This window comes from Nematolebias whitei, chromosome 9 (genome assembly GCF_014905685.2).
Source record: "Nematolebias whitei isolate Nwh7 chromosome 9, NemWhi1, whole genome shotgun sequence".
NCBI classification, from domain to species: domain Eukaryota; kingdom Metazoa; phylum Chordata; class Actinopteri; order Cyprinodontiformes; family Rivulidae; genus Nematolebias; species Nematolebias whitei.
Genome location: NC_056506.1, coordinates 34,837,840 through 34,856,644, shown reverse-complemented (window position 1 = coordinate 34,856,644; position 18,805 = coordinate 34,837,840). Strand labels below are relative to the sequence as shown.

General features: G+C 40.0%; 3 protein-coding genes across 4 annotated transcripts in view; 2 read left to right on the top strand and 1 right to left on the bottom strand.

Moving 5' to 3' along the window:
- The first annotated feature begins 330 nt into the window (after positions 1–330).
- Positions 331–4,919, top strand: LOC119414238 (midnolin-like). The gene is made up of 7 exons (XM_037681337.1): positions 331–542; positions 626–713; positions 796–855; positions 2,308–2,727; positions 2,804–2,897; positions 3,028–3,252; positions 4,747–4,919. Exons 1-7 carry the CDS (start codon positions 331–333, stop codon positions 4,917–4,919), a joined length of 1,272 nt encoding a protein of 423 aa, XP_037537265.1.
- Positions 4,920–9,129: 4,210 nt separating this feature from the next.
- Positions 9,130–11,938, top strand: cirbpa (cold inducible RNA binding protein a). Of its 2 annotated transcripts, none has more exons than XM_037682290.1 (7): positions 9,130–9,209; positions 9,816–9,932; positions 10,020–10,126; positions 10,220–10,337; positions 10,429–10,558; positions 10,644–10,705; positions 11,110–11,938. In XM_037682290.1, the coding sequence occupies exons 2-7, from the start codon at positions 9,833–9,835 to the stop codon at positions 11,118–11,120; spliced, it is 528 nt and encodes a 175-aa protein (XP_037538218.1). In that variant the 5' UTR covers positions 9,130–9,209; positions 9,816–9,832; the 3' UTR covers positions 11,121–11,938. The 2 variants fall into 2 exon arrangements, with proteins under 2 accessions (XP_037538218.1, XP_037538217.1); XM_037682289.1 differs by having other exon boundaries at positions 10,220–10,358.
- Positions 11,939–15,463: 3,525 nt separating this feature from the next.
- The window catches only part of ndufa13 (NADH:ubiquinone oxidoreductase subunit A13), a 5,250-nt gene continuing 1,908 nt past the window's right edge, over positions 15,464–18,805 (bottom strand). The window contains exons 2-5 of the mRNA XM_037681705.1: positions 18,347–18,425; positions 16,426–16,497; positions 16,279–16,348; positions 15,464–15,671 (exon numbers count right to left, since the gene is read on the bottom strand). Of these exons, the coding sequence (XP_037537633.1) occupies positions 15,555–15,671; positions 16,279–16,348; positions 16,426–16,497; positions 18,347–18,425 (338 nt within the window). The 3' untranslated portion in view covers positions 15,464–15,554. The remainder of the gene's footprint in view (positions 15,672–16,278; positions 16,349–16,425; positions 16,498–18,346; positions 18,426–18,805) is intronic.

Below are 18,805 nucleotides of genomic sequence, written 5' to 3'. Positions count from 1 at the left end.
ACTTGTGAATGGTGAGTACCCAACACACCAGGGTGGAGACAAAGCCCTCTGATTGGACAATCCAGGCGCCACGGTCTTGTGGCTCTCGCTGATTGGCTGCGCGCCTCGATAGGCGGGGCTTGTTTACTGACGGGTCTATGGGTGTATTTTTAGCTTGGAGTAGAGCTTCTTGTCTCATACTGAGAGTAGCTGTGTCTGAGCTTAAAGGAAGAAAAAGGAAGAAGAATTAAAAAAATAAATGAAAAAGGGAAACTCTGAATCAGATTCAAAACTTTTATTTTTATTATTATTATTTATTTGTATTTTATTTTTAATAGTCAGGGATTCTGAATGGAGCAGCAGGGTTTCACTTCTCTACAGTCTGCAGGAGAGGCTGGACCCTGCATCAGTCAGTCCTCCATGAGTCTGTCCATCACTTCGACCACAGGCGGTCCAGTGGAGATCACTGTCCCCCGAGGAGAGACTGTGGACAGCCTGAGGACACGGATCTCCCAAAAACTCAGCCTGCAAACAGACAGAATGGTGCTGGTGCACAAAGACAGGTGGGTTGGTCATACTGTGTGGTCTCATTTTACAGAGCCAATTATGTTTACCTGATTAATTTTAATTAAATAATAAATGATAGGCTCCTGACTGCAGGGACACTGGTGCATCAGGGAGTAAGAGACGGCAGCAGACTGACTCTGGTTCCAGCCACTGAAACAGGCTCGATGGTGAGTTACTGCTCATCCTGTTCTTCCCACGAAAAAAAACAAAATGCAATCAGACTTAGTTCTTTGATTTTCTCTACTGCAGTCCTTGAATGGCAAGGAGAGGACGATGATGGACACACTGGCAAGTTTAACAGAGACCCAGGTAAGAGTTGTGTTTAATCTCAGAGAAACTTGACAGAAACAAACGGACCTTCTTGCAGAAAGGTGTTTTTCTGACATCTGTGCAGCTGCATGTGAATCAAACCTGAACAAAATGGAGTGCCTTGTTCAGGTCTTTGTTCCAAACGCTTTGTTTTATTTTCGAAAACTTTTTCAACTCATGAAATAAACGTGTTTGTTTGAATATTATGTAAAAATCAACATGGTTGCAGATGGAAAGATCCCACATTTTATTTGTTGCATGTGAAAACACCTCAGATATTTTTATAATATATTGTGTGGTGTTGTGCTGATTCATATGATATCTGTACTATTTTAGCTTTTTTTTTTTAGCTGTATTTAGCTATTTTAGCTATTTTACGAAGTACTTTTTTTTTTTTTGTAACTGCGCAAATATTTCCTCCATAGAAACACATTTGCTCTATTTTTGTCTTTTCACACTAATATTAACTTTTAACAAGCCCTTTTCTTATTTTAACTTCTAATTACAGTTCTGTTACTTTTATATTTAGCTAGCCTTTAGATTTTAGCTCACAATTTGATACATTTAGTTCACGCTTTCCCACTCTTTGTTGTTATGTTTCGTGAAGCTATTGATTTTCAGCTCGCTTTTTGCTTCTCATAGGCTTTAGTGTTTGGTTCCTTTTAGCTTTTGGCTACATTTCAGCTTCTTCATCAGATTTCAGCAGTCATTCAGCATTCACGCTGCACTCGTGATGAAAATATGTTTCTGTACTTGTTAATATTTTAAGCTCATCTTTGAACCCATTTTAAGTGATAATTTAGATCTTGTGTTTCTGGGGGGGAAATATGAACAATAAATATCTTACCTGTTATAGATAGATCTTTATACAGTCTCAGCTTGGAGAAAATAGTTTAAATTTGAACAGCTTGATAAATTAACAATGAGACGTTGATTGCTACCATCTTAACTTCTGTACTCCATCAAACATGATCAACTTGCTGTAAGGGCACCTGGAGTGCTATAGCTAGCTGCTGATGCTGCTGACGTTCACAAACAACCAAATAGTTCTATGTAAAAAGGGATATAATGTGAAACGGTGTAAATGTTTAATAAATCAAGTTTGCATGGACGGATATGTTAGACTGGAGCTGTTTAACACTTTGGTCATGGCCCCACCCATAGCTCATCAGTCCGTCTGAATTAAACTCCAAACTGAGGATGATCAAAGGTCTATGTGCAACAGGTATGATATTAATGGATTACCTCAAAATATCCGAACTATTGTTTTAAAATATCATTTGTGAATATTCCTGTGAATAATCATTTCCAGCCTTTTAACAAGATCATTTAACAGGAGCCACAACAGTCTAATCTGTGAAGTGTTTCTCTAACATCAGCTATCACTCTCTTCCCACCACCAGCCACCAAATGATCTAAACAGCTGTTCAAACTCTCACGTGCTTCTTGCAGATTGATGACTTCCTGTCGGGACACTCACCTCTGACCCTCAGCCTTGGAACCGGTGCCCACACGATGTGTGTGCAGCTGCAGCTGTCACAGGATGCGAAGAGGATGCATGAGGACGAGGAGCCTCAAACTGGCCAGCCAACATCCGACTCTTCCTCCTCACGATTCTTCACCCCGCAGTCTTCCTCTCCACCATCCCTTTCCACACCCTCCCCCCAACGCAGCTCACACAGACCCAGAACTTCCTTCAGCTCGTCCAAAAGTGTCCCTCCTGTGAGCTGCCCCTCGCCTGTGCTTTGTTCACGCTCTGCTCACCCACCTCCTTTTCCACATTTTATCTATCCAGCACCAGTCTGTTCAGACAGACCCACCAGCTCCATCACAGACCCTCTGAGCCCAGCAGCTGCTTCCACCGCCACAGAGGTCAGACCCAGTCAGAACCATTAACAGAACCATAATCACCACTGTTCCTCAGTGTGGCTGCTTTCTTTTGTTACAGGCTGATGTGAACGAACATCTGTCCAAGCAGCCTGGAGCTGTCATTGAAAGTTTTGTGAAACACTCTCCAGGCGTCTTCTCTGGGACTTTTTCTGGTAAGTGACTTAAAAACAATGCAGTAATCTGATTAAGATAAAATAACAGACATGATGAAGCAGATTTAGTCACAATCTCTTACATTAAATCCGATTAAAAGTTGGTTTGAGCATCTTCTTCTTCTGTCAGGGACCCTGGCCCCTTGCAGGCATAGCGACGTCAGCCGTCCTCGCAGAGGCACCGCCATCATTCTCCAAATCCTGAACGACCTCCTCAGAGCGGCCTACCACCACCAGGAGGTTCTAACTCTTCCTCCTCTTCATCACTGTGTGAGCTCAGACCCTCAGGTCAAAGCAGAGGAGCCCTGCAGAGCAAGAAACAGACCCCCACCATCCCAGAGGACAGGACTCGGGGGTAAAAACCTTAAACAGAGAGAGTGAAAGTGTGTGCTTGCAAACTGCAGGAATGTTTGATGGAGTCCGTCTACAGATTAAATCTGCTGCGCACATCCTGTTTCAGTTTGGTCAAAAGAGGCCAAAACAGCTGAAGTCCAACAGCTAAAATGAGATTAAACTGTCTGTGTTGTGTCAGAGGCTGTATTTGTAGCTGCACAACACTCAAGGAGGAGATATAACTGTACTCATCATGATTACTAACTTTACTTTTATCACTGCTGAAAGATGAAGGACGATAATGCTCGTGTGTCGTTACCACAATACCTTAAAAACTTGGCCAGTTTTACAGCTTTTGAGCTAAGATTTGGTGTGGTAGTAGCTGAGAATGACCTCCATCATACATTCTGAGCACTAACAGGCTGCACAAGATCTTTGTTTAAAATTGTGCCATTACCTATTTAGAGTCTGTCTGTTAGCAAAATATTTCATGAACCGCTTGATGGATTTTAATTAAACTCTCAGAAAATATTCTTTGTATATACTTCTACAACCGATTACCTTTTTGGAGCCAACCTAATTCAAGATGGCTGCCACAGCTAACTGACTTTAGAAAACATAAAAATGACTTTACCTCAGTCAATTTGACAGATAATAAACTAAAATTTGGTATGGTAGTAGCTGAGAGTCATCTACAACATTTCAAGAGAAGTCTGTGCTGCTTCTTTGTTTTTTACTTTAACTTTAACTATTGAAGTCAGTTCTGTTTGTCTGTTAGCAAAATATCTCATGAACTACAGGGCAGATTTGAATGAAACTTTTAGAACTTAATCACTGGATGCTCCTCTACAGCTGATTAACTCATGGAGCAAAACCAATTCAATGTGGCCACTACTCTTAATCAATGTTCGCCAACACACAAGTGGCTAGAACTCAGTCAGTTTTACAGATAATTAGATAGAGTTGGATTTAGTAGTAGCTGAGAGTCATCCTCGACACATACTCTGAGAGTGAAATCTAGTGTCACATGCCATTGTGCATAACAGGTTTTAAGGTTTGACCAAAATGGCTTAATCCTTCTCATTTCTCAACACAATATATCAAAACTCCAGCATGAAAGACATTTAGACCTTTAACGTTTCCTGCATTTGTCTGTTCTTACCTGTTTTGTTTCATAATCATTTTTTTTACAACACGTGGAAAAAAAAATGCTTTTATCAAATGAAAATAAATAAATGAGGGATATTACTTAAAGCATTTTTTTTAAGCAGAACATTCTGTCTTTTTTAATTATTTATTTAACAAATACAAATAGCTTGTCCTTTTTCTCCTTGTCCATCAGTTATTGAATGTCCTGATTATACACGAGATAATTAATTTATCCCTTTTTTCTAAATAAATCCAAAGCTGTGATATTTTACCTTCCACTAAAAGTGTTTATTCATGTTTGCACCACAGAAATTGTAATAATTAACAACAAAATCTTTCAACATGTCATTGTGTCCCTCTGCTGCAGGAGCTGAGGGACAGCTGCTGCCTCCCCCCTCAGAGGAAAATAAATCACTGCAGAGCAAGTTAAAGCGTCTCCAGCTGTTGATGCATCAGCAGCGTCTTCGCAGGTGGACTCGGAGGCGTTCACGCCTTCATAAAGGCAATCCTCCGTACCTGCAGCGGCACAACTGCTCCTAATGATGGAAAAGATGCACTCGCTGTGACAGAAAGACCCTGTGGGACTCCAGAAAGAGTCCAGCTCCTCTGGACTGAGCTGGATCCTCAGCTACGGCTCAGCTATGGATTAACTTCAGTTCAATCACATGGTAGTAGCTGAGAGTCAGTAATAACACGTACACTGAGCGTGGCATCTTGTGATATTGTGTGAGGCACTATGTTATTTTTGACGTTGAACAGAATGGCTGCAAATTAGTCATTTCTCAACATCAAATGATTTTAGTCCCAAACGTTTTGTCTTTCTTATTCTTGGAATGTTACTTACAGCCTGATGACGTGATGTTTCACTGAGGGTGTGGACTGAAAGAGCAGGTATTACCTGCGCCTGGAATTGTGTCAGTTTTACTGTCTCCATGTTAAACTGACACGGCAGCCTTCTGTATTTGAGAAAGTCACATTTCGGTGTATTGCTTTGCTTCTTTTTCTCCTCTGTTTGTGTGTGTGTGTGTGTGGTTTTCTTAAATGTGAGTGTCCCTGAAGAGAATGCCTTTTTAGAATCTACTTCGCCATATGGAAACACATAAAGTAAAACACACTTTTCTGGGAGTCAAACAGCTCAAACTGTTTGTGAGTCAGAGATATTTTCATAGATCCAATAAATAAACTCTTTTTTTTTTCCTATTTCTTAACTGGAGTAACATTATTTCTCCTTAGCCTTGCGTTTCACTCTGGTACATGTGGTTTTAATGTGATTTCCACGCTGTGGTGCATCAGAAACTACATTTTCAGCTCTGTGTGTTTCTCCATCAGAAACATTTCTGCTATATAATATAATAATATAGATAACCATATTAAAACATTTTAAACACAATCATGGAATTGAGAAATAAATCATTTTATAAAACTTCTAAGATATTTTGTTTTTTATCGTAGATTTATTTTATTGTAGAGACACTAGAGATGTGTTTCATTTTTACTAATAAGTGTACAATGATTGTAAAAACACAGCTGAATAATCAGGTACTGACTGCCACAGCAGAATTCCACAAAACTTCCATTCATCCATTATCTTTTACTCTCTTCTTCCAGTTTGGGTCATGGAGGCCACTGGTGCTCATGTCCAGCTATCACTGTGCGAGACGCAGGGGGACACCCTGGACAGGTCTTCAGTCCATCACAGGGACACATAGAGACAAATAACCACTCTCTCACTCACACCTAGGGACAATTTAGAGTTACCAATCAGCCAAACATGTATGTTTTTTGTCTGTGGGACAAAAGTACATGGAGAAAACCCTCACATGCACGGAGAGAACATGCAAACTCCACCCAGAAAGGTCCCAAGCTGGGATTTGAACCGGCAACCTTCTCACTGAGAGGCAACAGCTCTACTAACTGTGCCACTGTGCCACCCCCACTAAAAACGGTGTTTGTTAACAAAAAAAAAAAAACATTTGTGAAATAAAAATGGACAGTGAACTACATATTCAAGAAAAAACACTAGAACATTGTTGACACGGAAATATACTGTATACTACTCAGTGCCAGGTCTGTAGTGGAACACTGAATGAAAACACCACAAAAAAACAACAACAGGAAACAAGGCATGATGGAGCATGGGCATAAAGTATGCACACTGGGCGCCAAATATAAACACAAGAAAAGAAAAGGACCCCCTCACGTTAGAAAGATGAAGTAGAAGTGAGGATCCATCCATCATCTTCTGCTTATTCCAAAGTCGGGTCACGGGGTCAGCAGCTTGAACAGGGAGAAGGCCCTGACATCTCTTTCCACAGCCTCCTCTTCCAGCTCTTCTAGGAGGGCTCCAAGGTGTTCTCAGGCCAAAAGAGAGACATAGTCTCTCCAGTGTGTCCTGGGTCTTCCCCGGGGGCTCCTCCCAGTCAGACATGCCTGAAGAACCTCCGTAAGGAGGTGCCCAGGGGGCATCCTCAGATGCCCGAACAACCTCAACTGGCCCCTCACAATGTGGAGGAGCAGTGGTTCTACTCTGAGTTTCTCCCAGATAACTGAAGTTCTCACGCTGTCTGGGTGAGTCCAGGTAAGTCATTTCAACCACCTGTATCCTCAATCTCATTCTTTCGGTCACTTCTCAGAGTTCATGACCATAGGTGAGGGTAGGAATGTAGACTGACCGGTAAATAGAGAGATTTGCCTTATAGCTCAGCTCCTTCTTCACCACAACGGACCGGCACAGAGTCCGCAATACTGCAGACGCTGCACCAATCCATTTGTCAATCTCACGCTTTATTCTTCCCTCACTCGTGAACAAAACCTCAAGATACTTGAACTCCTCCGCTTGAGGCAGAACCTCACCCTCGACCTGAAGAGAACAATCCACACTTTTCCATCTGAAAACCATGGCCTCAGATTTAGAGGTGCTGATTCTCATCCCGCCCTCTTCACACTCGGCTGCGAACTGCTCCACTGAGAGATGAAGATCACAGCATGATGACGCCAGCAGGACCACATCATCTGCAAAGAGAAGAGATGGAGCCCTGAGACCACTGAACCAGAACCTCTCTACTCCCTGGCTGCACCGAGAAATTCTGTCCATAAAAGTTATGAACAGAATCGGTGACATTGGGCAGCCCTGGTGGAGTCCAACTCCCACCCTAAAGGGGTTCAACTTACTATCGGCAATGGAACCAAACTCCACTTGAATAGGGACCGAACAGCCTGTAGCAACGGGTCTCCAATATATACTCACAGAGCACCCCCTACATGTACCTTGAGGAACACGGTCAAAAACCTTCTCCGAGTCATCAAAGCACATGTAGACTGGATGGGCAAACTCCCATGACCCCTGAAGGGCTCTAGTGAGGGTAAAGAGCTGGTCCGGTGTTCCACAGCGATCTGAATGAGTTAGTGATAACTAATGTATTCCTAAATATAAGAACAATAACAGATTTTAAAGTCAAATTTATGATGCAGTATGCTGGAGCCCTAAGACTGTCCTTCATCTAACCTCTAATCATTTTAATGATTATTTTCATCTCCACTCTTAGATGTAAAGCAGACAGATTACAGATTTCTCCTGCTTTAGTTACAAAGCAAAATAATCTGCATTTCAGGATATCTCAGTAGAACAACCAGATGAGCTAAGGTGCAAAACATACTGAACAAATGTAAAGATAGAGCCATAATTAACTCTGTTTTAATCCATCCCTTCAAAGTCATTTAAATCCCTGCTCTTTCTTTTTTGGGTCTCCTGCTGTTGTCAGCTTCAAAGAGATGCAGAATGAATATTGATGTTATTGGAGGTGGAGCTTTGCTGATTGAGAAGATCAGCAGCAGCAGCATCCAGGCAACAAGAGGTCTGATAAGAACACACACACACACACATACAGACGGAAGACTTAGAGATGATGTCATACTCTATGTAACACATTTCAACACAAAGATTGTGTTTGATTAAAGTATCTCATGATGAACAGACTGTTGTGTCAAAGCTGAATCAGCTACACTGATTGAAGATGAGCAGAGCAGAGATGCACACGAAGGCAAGGGAAAAGATGAAAAAACAAAATCTCTCTGACAAGGAAGATGAGTGACTGCTCTGAAAACCTGAACAGCCAGTTTCCAGTCAGTGGACTAAACAGGGCTGTTTTGACAGGGCTGGTGTGAATGCACCTTTAATGCTCCGCAACCTCCTGCCTGAGGGGAGCAGGGCCAAGGGTATGTGTGCTGGGTGAGTGGGGTCCTTCATGATGCAGGTAGCCCTCTTCTTGCATCTGGAGGTGTCGATGTCTGGGGAGGCTGACTCCTTAGCTCCTGGTCTTTTCCAGGAGATATTTTCTACTTTTCCAAATTATTACTTTTATTCACCGATATTTTCCTCATAGAAATATGTTGAGATCTCTTTAGTTGTTACAAAAACATTTGTAAAATGGGGAATAAATCATCTGCTTTAGAAACCTATGTCACAAAATAGTCAGAAAACAAAGCCAAGTCTACCCTTCGTAGTTACTACATGTACTAAAAAATATTAAATATTAAACGTAACATATAATATAAAATAAAAACTGTTCATCTTATTGTATTGGGGACGAGAGGAGGGTTGATGTTTCATAAATCATAACCCACCAGGCCTGCAGGTTGTTTGGTTTCAGGTTTCAAGTCCTGCTGTCTTTGCAGGTACAGCTTCTGAACAGTAGGTGGCAGTATTGAGTTCTAGCGCGGAGCAACATCAGAAGAAGTGCGGCGCAGATATAAAAAGGAAGCGCCCAGTTTCCTCCGTCTCAGTCGTCCCGCATTGCTGCTGTGTTAGTCTTCTAAGATCGGCGTGAAAAGGTAAAGCATTTCAACTGTTATTTTTTTGTTGTTGTAAATGTATAATATTATTTTAGAATCGCCTGTTTTTGCTGCACAATTATATTTATCGTAAATGTGTCGTAGTAATTTTAAATTTAGTATCAACATTTTCTTTAAACTAAAATCTAATGATGTGTGAAGGTCCGTGGTGTGTACGAATGTCCGCAGATGAAAATTAACTGCTATATTGTATGGAGGATTATATAACCTTGAAAGTTAAGGCATTGTGCGCATTAGCTAGCTACCTGCTAAGTAGGTCAGTGAACAAAGAACACGCGCTCGATGCTACAAAATGGCGCCGGATTGGGGGGGGGGTGGAATGCTGCAATTGCTGAATAAATGAAATTACGTCTAACTGCTTTTAGAAGCCTCTCGATTTGGTTGTACAGGTATTCCCTTGTAGTAATCTTTCCAATTTTGAATTAATTGTCATGTTTAATTCGCCGTGAAACCGTGCAACGGGTCGGGATGAAACTGCGCAACGTGCCAGCGCCATTTTGTAACTGGCACGTTGACCTACTTGTTCATGCTGCGTCAGTTTTTTTTTTATACACTTTTTTTTTTTTTTTTTTTTTTCTTTTGCAGCTAAACTTTAAAGAAAAATGTCGGACGAGGGCAAATTATTCATTGGAGGTCTGAGCTTCGAGACGACAGAGGATTCTCTGGCCGCGGCCTTCGGCAAATACGGAACCATCGAAAAAGGTTAATTTGATTAATAACGTACTAAGCTTATTACTATATTAAAATGGTAGAAATAGATTAACATTTTGATTTTTCTAATTCAATTAGTGGACGTTATCAGAGACAAGGAAACGGGAAGATCACGTGGGTTCGGCTTTGTGAAATATGACAACGTTGACGATGCTAAAGACGCATTAGACGCCATGAACGGAAAGGTATTTTTTTTTTTTTATATATATAAATAAAAAAAAAAAAAAATTAGCCTAGCCTATAGCTAGTTTTTAATAAACGCCGTCTGTGCATCTTAGACTCTAGACGGTCGTGCAATTCGTGTGGACGAGGCAGGGAAAGGTGGACGTCCCAGAGGAGGAGGATTTGGATCCAGTCCAAGAGGCGGCAGATTCAGCGGCCCTAGAGGCGGCAGGGGTGGGCGTGGTTTCTCCAGAGGTACACATCGAAGAAGTTAATGGTGCTCTTATTCTTGTTGAAATTAAACTGACTGACTTCTTTGTTACAGGTGGCTACAACAGTGACAGGGGGTATGGAGACAGAAGTTATGGTGACAGAAGCTTTGGTGGCGGCGACAGGAGTTTTGGTGGTGGATACAGAGCTGGCGGTTATTCTTCAGGTGGCTACAGAGAGAGCAGGTAAGTTAAATATGCTACATTCGTTTAACCAAGCAGTACTTGACAGTTGTAGTAATTTATTTATTTTTCCCCTTCCAATCTTCAGGAGCCAAAGTGGAGGATATGGTGATCGCTCTGGGTCTTACCGGGATGGCTATGACAGTTACGGTAAGCATCTACCATAAAATGTAGGGTTAGGTCTGTAACACTGCAGATGACTGTTTAAATAAATTGGTGTTAAGCTTCTTGTCTTTAGTAGCACATGTGGGGATTTCAGCCATTTACACTGCCCTAAATGAAACTCAAGTGCGCCCCTCAGTTTTGTACCTGAGCTTTAAGTTCAAGCCTCTTCAAGTTGCCAAAAGCGTTCGTTCCACACGAAGAGGCTGGCAGAAAATTGAACCACTAAAGCAAATGCCTAATGTTGCCTACTCAAACGTTGCTCATTTCTCAACTGACGGAGCCTCTATAGAAAAAAGAAACTTAAAACTCCTGGGTTTTAGGTCTGGTGGGTTAGAGGGGATGTTGTGAATCTCCAGTGTCTTTACCTGTGCCCACTTCTTATCCTCCAGCACACGAGTAAACGTCTCCCTGATTCAAGATCATCACTTGGCTGGCTGTATTTGAAAGCTGCACTCTTCAAGAAAAATGTCCACGTGTTTTTTGCTGACCTTAGTTATGTAGTTCTGTTGTAGTACCTTGAAAACAAAAGGAAATGTAGAGGTGAATTTTGGTCATTGTTCTACCATGTTACAAAATGCAGTTTTTAATTGGGCATCCCAACACATTAAATTGAGTCTTCTGTAAAGTCTGTTGGAAACCCAGGCTGGGATATGAAGCAGCTCCACTTTTTTTTTTTTTTTTTTTTTTTTATCAGCCACAAGCCTGTCCTTGTCAAGAACTTTTAAGGATTTGCTGACATTTCCTTATACATGATTATTTTATACAGTAGGTCCCCATTTTTCTTTGTCTTTAACAGACCTACCTCCTGCAAAATCTTTTTAAACTGGGAAGAGACCCATTTACCAAACTTTTAGGAATTTTATTGTTAAATTCCTTAAGCTAAGAGAACCTAAGTTAAACTCTTTTTCTGCTCAATGTCCCAAAAGAGTGAATTCAGACTGAACTACACTTCTGAAGTGGCCAGCTGTTCATGAAGTTGCAAAATGCAGCATGCTACAGTCTGACCAAGGTATCTTCTGTGCTCTGCTCAATCTCTGCCATTTAAATGTGCTGTAAAATGGACTAATCTTAAAGTGATCGCAAAATGTAACTTCGTTCTTCAGAGTTAAATATAAATGGGAACAGTTTTGTACTTTGTGTTCTTTGTATTAAAGTTTTTTTTTTTTTTTTCCTGTCAGTTGGCTTCATGGAGCCTATTAAACAAAATATGGAAAATGATCCTGATTCGTTGCCTGTTCAAAATGTTCGCATGGGGGTGAATAGACTACTTAAATTTACATTGCATACATTTTGACACCTGAATACATTGGACTTAGTGGGGATTTAACAGTTGCATGTAAATTCAGTTCTAATCATTTATCTTTTTAAAAAAATTTCAGGCTTGTTATGTTAAACATACCAGTGAAGTTTGGGCTTTAAAAGTGGGTAAAAACATTAGTGAGCTTGTGTCATGTCAATGCTTCATTATGCTCAACAACTCTGCTCCTTCAAAAATCTACAAGTCCTTGGAGAGTTGCGTCTGCCAACAAGTGCTCAGATGAAAAGCTGCTCTTGCCTAAAGCAAATGTGGAGAGTAGGCCAGTGCACGTGAGGTAAAACTCCTTTTGTTGCTCACATCCTTAACGATCAAGTTCTGAATGTTTCCATGAGTGCCTCAAGTTAAGTCCACTGCTTCAGATGTTTCCTGCAAATGTGTCATGGCCTTTTCCTCGATTCCCATAAGTCCATTTAAAAAGGAGGAAAATGAAGATCACCCAAGATGTTTAGTCATGGTGCTCTGTCCACTTGACCCTGTTCACTTCATTGCTTCTCAATTTTCTCCTGTAATGCCACTCCCCTATAATTTATTGCACCAAGGCTATTTTAATGACTTAATGTGACTTTCAATGAAGCTCATTCCATGAATCCTAAAATATTTAAAGCAATGTTTGATCCATTTTCTCTTCAGAGTGAGGTGACTGCCTTGAAGTTTGAGTCCTCCAATCAAATGTAGCACTCTTATGGAAGTGTCGCTGGAAGCTTCTCAGGTAAATCTCGTCTTCCAGAGTAATCTGTTAATTTGGATCAACAAGCTTCATTTATTCTGATCTTCGTTTCAGATTCCGAAAGGAGGGTGACTGAGCTAAACTCAGGAATCTGCAGGAACACACCATCTGGGGTTGAGAGTAAACGGGTGGATGGACACGCAGAGATGTGTACCTCTAGCAAACTTGATTGTAATTACATTTTTATACTTTTATAAAAAAAAATAAAATTAAAAAAGTAACACTTGTGTTTTTTTATTTTATTTAATCTGACCAATTCTGGTGTTAAATTTTGTCTCAAGTTTTATGAATGACATTAAAATCCATGTTTTGAGAGTATCATGATTCCATAGGCTGAATAAAATGAGTCCTTAAGTCAACTAGGAAAAAGGTGCAAAGGATTGGATTCCTGTCGCCACCAACCTAATTCAGAGTTTAAATGCATAAACGCATTTATTGCATAAAGGTGTTTTGACCAACCTCATTGAAAAATATCAACTTTATTTGCATTTTTTTTATCGTTCTAAATCCTGTTGAAACGATTTCTGCCCAACTGCATGTTAACTTCACTTAGACTTGGCCCACAGCCAGCTCTTTCAAAACGAGTCGTGTGTGTAGGACCATTTGTACAATCTGACAAACCTCGTTGGAGGAATGGAACTACAAGTGATGGACCCAAGGCCAGAGAGGAGTTCATTATGCCCTGCCAATGCATGTCAAGGCAGGTAAACGAGACAAATCATGTTGCTGCAGTGTCAGTGATAAAACCACAATTGTACTGGGCTAATGTGCGTCTGGACAATTGTATATTTTTTTACATTTTGGATTTCTCTGCATACAATGTGCTAGAGTTGTAGATCCACATCAAGGGTGGAACTCCTCAGTGAAGGACATTTCTGGAGGAGTCAAATACTGCCCTTGTCAAGCCACTCGAGTGAAGGGCGCGAGTGCCTCTGGATCCAGATGCAGCAGCCTTGGCCAGACGGCTGCAGAGCTCCAGAGTAAAGGCTCTCTGGTGGACCTTAGGCCGTGCGTACTGAACCTTACCCTGCCAGCCCAGCTTTAACATCAGCCAGCACACCCACAACCCCACAGAGTACTGGTTCTAAAAGGAAGCGTCAGCTCTGACCCAGAAAAATGTTCCTTGATTGATTTGCTAGTGGCGGTTTAACCTTGCAAATCTCCATTATTTACTAATTTTCTGCTTTTGACTTTGTATATTAAACTTCAATAAAAGAAAATTGCCTTTTTCGTGAATTAAACATGGGGATGAAGTCTTGACATCGAACACCAGATAGTTTACTGTAGTTAAAAAATGTTAAATGAATACAATAAATTTATTCAAGAGGTGTGTTCCAATACTCCTAAGTGTAATAACCAATACTTTTAACATTCTGATGGGGACCTTTTTACTTATATTGAATTTGAGATGAAAGCAGTTAATAGGATGCCACACTGGATATATATATATATATACAGACCTTTTAAAAAAAATGGGCTTCCAGCTTATGAAACCCACGAAAACAGGATTTAAAAAAATTGGAGCTTCACCTTGGAGACCGACATCTTTCTCAGAGCAGGCCCCCTCCGCTGCAGCCTGTTGTGACGTCACCTAGGGAGACTTCTTCTTTGAGTCTAGATGTTATGACGCACTACAGCGCCCCCAGAAGTCCGGATATGGTATTGTAATGCACACCCAACACGCGTTCTCTAAGCTCTTTACATTTTATCAAAATAATTCACAAAACCTAATAAATTCTGAACTAAAGATGAACTAAACTCAAAGCACCTGCACAGGTTTCCCCAGGTGTCATTAAATTACTTCAGTTCGGTTCAATATGGGGAAGACTGCAGACATAACTGGCCAGAAGACCATCATTGATATCCCCATCACAAAAGTTCATCGTGAAGGAGGCTGACTGTTCTGTGTCCAAGCATATTAATGGAAAGTCTAGTGGAAGGGCAAAATGTGACAGGAGAAGATGCACCAGCAGAAGAGATGACCATGGGCTTCAGCAGATTAATCTGGCAGAGATCCAGAAAGAGTGGAATGAGGCAGGAGTCACAGCTTCAAAAACCACCACATTCAGACACATCTGGGAGATGGGCTACAACTGGCGGGTTCCTCTTCCGATGAAAGTGTGCCTTTCATTTGGAAATCATGGGTTTGGAGGAAGGGTGAGGAACAGAGCCCAGAAGCACCAAGGGTTCTGAAACAAATTTGGCAATAAAGATTTTGAGTCCATTTTTTTTGTTTACTTTAAGACTGATCAAAATGACCCCAAACACCATGGATTGCAAAAAGCTAACACTACATAAAGGTCAAGTAGGTTCTTCCTAGAACCTTTTTCTGTACAATATAGAAGTGTCAAACTGCAGGACATCAAAACTGAAAATTTACTGCAAACCAAGGGTCACTTTGACAGTACATTAACTCCAGTTTGATACTCGACATGTCTTGGTTGAAAGTTCCTTAAGTTTCACCTGCCTCACTATGTTCTTGCTTTTACTGCATTAAAGTCAAGTGTGTGGTGTGATTTACCTGCTTCAATGTTTGCCGACTCACAATATGCACGGATTTAAGTAAAATCAGAAGCGAAAAACATAAGATAACTAGAGCCATATTTGGCACTCTAGTCTCATACTTAATCTAACTATTCATATAGTTAACATTCACCCACATAGTGCACATCAAATTGGAACATAAAATGAGTCAAGATGCAGAACAAAGATTTTTATTATTGAATGTTTATAAGTGATGAGGACGAGGTGGGCCTTGGGGTGGTGTTCCTAGAGTACTTGTGCAGCGTCTACTCTGTCAGGAAGCCAAACCTGCTGTGCAAATACTCTTCTTTTGGCCGTAGACCGTAAAGCTCGTACACCATCGGGGTGACCCAGCGATCTGCATGGAAGACGGTTTCACCAACCTGAGAATAATGAGACATGCAGTGAGACAATCTTATGGGTTTTAATTGTTGAAATCTGGTTAACGAACAAACAGCCGATGAAGAGCACTGTAGACATCTATGCATTTACCTAGTATACCAGTCAATGTTTGTAGCTCAAAGTTCAAAAGGTGAAGAAGCAATGCATTAAAACAGGTCTGGTTTGTGGGTCGTTGCTGCATGGGATCAAAAACTTTTTCAGAAATTGAGTTTATTCTGCTCGATTATGAAGAAAACATGGGTTTATGAGATTTGCCAATCACTGCCTTCCTACACTTCCCTTTAAACCTTTTTTCATTTCTGAAACATTGTTCAATTAGCACACTTCATACAAAAAGAAAGAAAAAAAATTGGAATAGGTATTTAAAAAAACAAATGCGCACACACACACACACATACATACATACATACATACATACATATACATACATACATACATACATATATATATATATATATATACATAAATATATATATATATAAAAAAAATATAAAATATATATAGATATATATAAAAAAATATATATTTTTATTTTTTTATATATGTTTTTTTTGTTTTTTTTAAGTAATTTTCCCCCCCTCACATTACCTTCCAACCTGGAACGTCTTTCATAATAATCGCCTCCTCTTCCAAGTTCTCTCTCATCATCCTCAAAACACTGAAAAGTTGAAAATATAAATGTTACACAGTCCGATTTATTCTCGCAAGGCTTATTTAAAAAAAAAAAAAAATTACTTTCGGTCCCTTTCTGCGTGCATCAGAGGCATAAGCGCGATTCTCGTCTCCATATCCTCGATGGTGAGGCGCCTGTGACACAGAAACCCAACATTAATTTGAAACACTTACTAAACAAGGTCTGCAACCTAAGAACTAAACAAGCAATGCGCTGATGTCCCTGTCGCTCAGGGATTTGAATATTGAATGATTTGCAGTTTTCAAGATGACCGTTTCTGGACTGGAACTGAACAGGAAATGCACGTAGACAATGTTCTTGGTCTGAGATATTCAATAAAGCGGGTAGGAGTTACACTGTGTATAACAATACAAAGTTTTTTTTTTTTGCTTGTTCGAGGCAGCTCAGAGTGACAGATCCTGGTGAGCGGAGCAATTTCATCCACCACCATGTGCAATGACAATATCAACTGGTGGTCTGGGGGCCTTTTCCAGTTTGTTGGAGAGGGTTTTTCTGGCCAATAGGGGTGACGTAACACTCTAGTCATTGTCTTTAGCCGCCTCTGATCCCGTCAACCTGGACTCTCTTCAGCCATATCTTACGCAGTCTGGTAAAAATCTCAGGATGGTTTTAGACTCTTGATTTCAAGTTTGACAAACAAATCAACTTTGTTCTGCAGAAAAACTTCATCTGATTAAGACAGGTAGCTAAGCTCAAGCCAGTGTTGTCCAGACCCGACCTTGAGAAACTAGTCCACGCCTTTGTTACGACCCGATTGGACTATTGCAATGAACTGTATGCTAGCTCCCTGTTCGTACTAGAATAGTCTTTAAAATTCTTCTGTTGACCTTCAAATGCCTAAACGGCCTCACACCCCTTTACCTCTCGGAGCTTCTGGAACCATACGTTCCCTCCCGGTCCCTGAGATCATCCAGTCAGCTGCTTTTGGCTGTTCCAAAAACAAGACTGAAGCTCAGAGGAGATCGGGCTTTTTCAGCCATGGCCCCCAGACTCTGGAACAACCTGCCCCCCCCCCAACATCAGGCAGGCCACTTGTCTTCCTCAGTTCAAATATCTGCTAAAAACATCTGTTCTCACAGGCATTTCACGCAGTGTGAATGATTTAGTGTTTGTTCTTCTGTGTTCCTATATTTCAAATGCTTTTTTTATTAATTCTTCAGTATTATCAATAGTGCGTGGTGTTTATGTTTTCATTAATTTTACTCCCATTGATGTTATTGTTAAGCACTTTGATAGCAGTTTTTGTTTTAAATGTGTTCTATAAATAAAGTTGACTATAAATATACCACAAATTTTAGCATTTATTTATAATTTTACATTTTTGGACAAAAGAAAAGCCCATATTTGTGTAAAGAAGGGGAAAAGTATACCCTTTTTGACTAATTAAAACCCTGAACTGCAGGTGAGTCAACATCCATCCATTATCTTTACCCACTTCTTCCTTTTTGGGTCGAGGTAAACATAATCAAGCATGCCACTTTGAAGCATAAATTTAAAGTGCATAGACATTAGGACATTTTGTCCAATATGTTAACTGCGACTCTTTGACTTGAACTTATTTTTTTTTTTATTGTTAATCCTTATAGTTATATTGATTCACCATATTAATTCCAAACAACTTTTTCTAAAATTATTCCAAAGAATTTCTGGTGGACTTGAGAAAAAATATCTCAAGCTAAACGTAATCCACATATTTCGCTCCTTGTAGTAGTAGCATCATTAACTTATTTTTGGAAAACTGACAGAAGAATGTGCTAAAACTAGCATTTTCTGTTGTGGATATACAGACCATTAAAAATACATTTCATGTTAGTTTTGGTCAAATATTCAAAGAGCTGTAGACAAGGGACTAAAGAGCTGCATGTAGCTGCAGATTGCAGACAACTGAACTAAAACAAAAACATTAACACTGATTAATTATTATTTATTATTGAGTATGCATCGGGACATAACCAGTCTTACCTCCTCTCTCTGTTCCACTTAAACACCCGCCAATAGCCAACGGCCGTGATACCAAGGATGATAGAGACCAGAATAGATCCTGTCAGTTAAAAGAAATAAATTTTTAGAAAATCATTTTGTCTTCTATAAATTACATTTAAATACATTCACAGAACACTTTTAGATATGAAATAAATGTATAGAAACAGACTTCAATATTTGCATTTAATTTATGTATCAGTTTGAAATTATAAATGTAAAACAGTAAAGTAATTATATAAATAAACTAATTAAACATCTGTTGTAAAATGTGCGATGAGATATTATACTACAAAATGATCTGTGCTGAACAGCATACAGGTCCTTCTCAAAAAATTAGCATATTGTGATAAAGGTCATTATTTTCCATAATGTAATGATAAAAATGAAACTCATATTTCAGATTCATTGCACACCAACTGAAATATTTCAGGTCTTTAA

Coding starts and splice junctions, on each gene's coding strand:
- LOC119414238 (XM_037681337.1), top strand. CDS start 331: ATGGAGCAGCAGGGTTTCACTTCTCTACAGTCTGCAGGAGAGGCTGGA. Junction 2,728..2,803: donor CTGCTTCCACCGCCACAGAG/GTCAGACCCAGT, acceptor CTTTTGTTACAG/GCTGATGTGAACGAACATCT. Junction 3,253..4,746: donor CCAGAGGACAGGACTCGGGG/GTAAAAACCTTA, acceptor CCTCTGCTGCAG/GAGCTGAGGGACAGCTGCTG.
- cirbpa (XM_037682289.1), top strand. CDS start 9,833: ATGTCGGACGAGGGCAAATTATTCATTGGAGGTCTGAGCTTCGAGACG. Junction 9,933..10,019: donor ATACGGAACCATCGAAAAAG/GTTAATTTGATT, acceptor TAATTCAATTAG/TGGACGTTATCAGAGACAAG. Junction 10,127..10,219: donor TAGACGCCATGAACGGAAAG/GTATTTTTTTTT, acceptor TGTGCATCTTAG/ACTCTAGACGGTCGTGCAAT.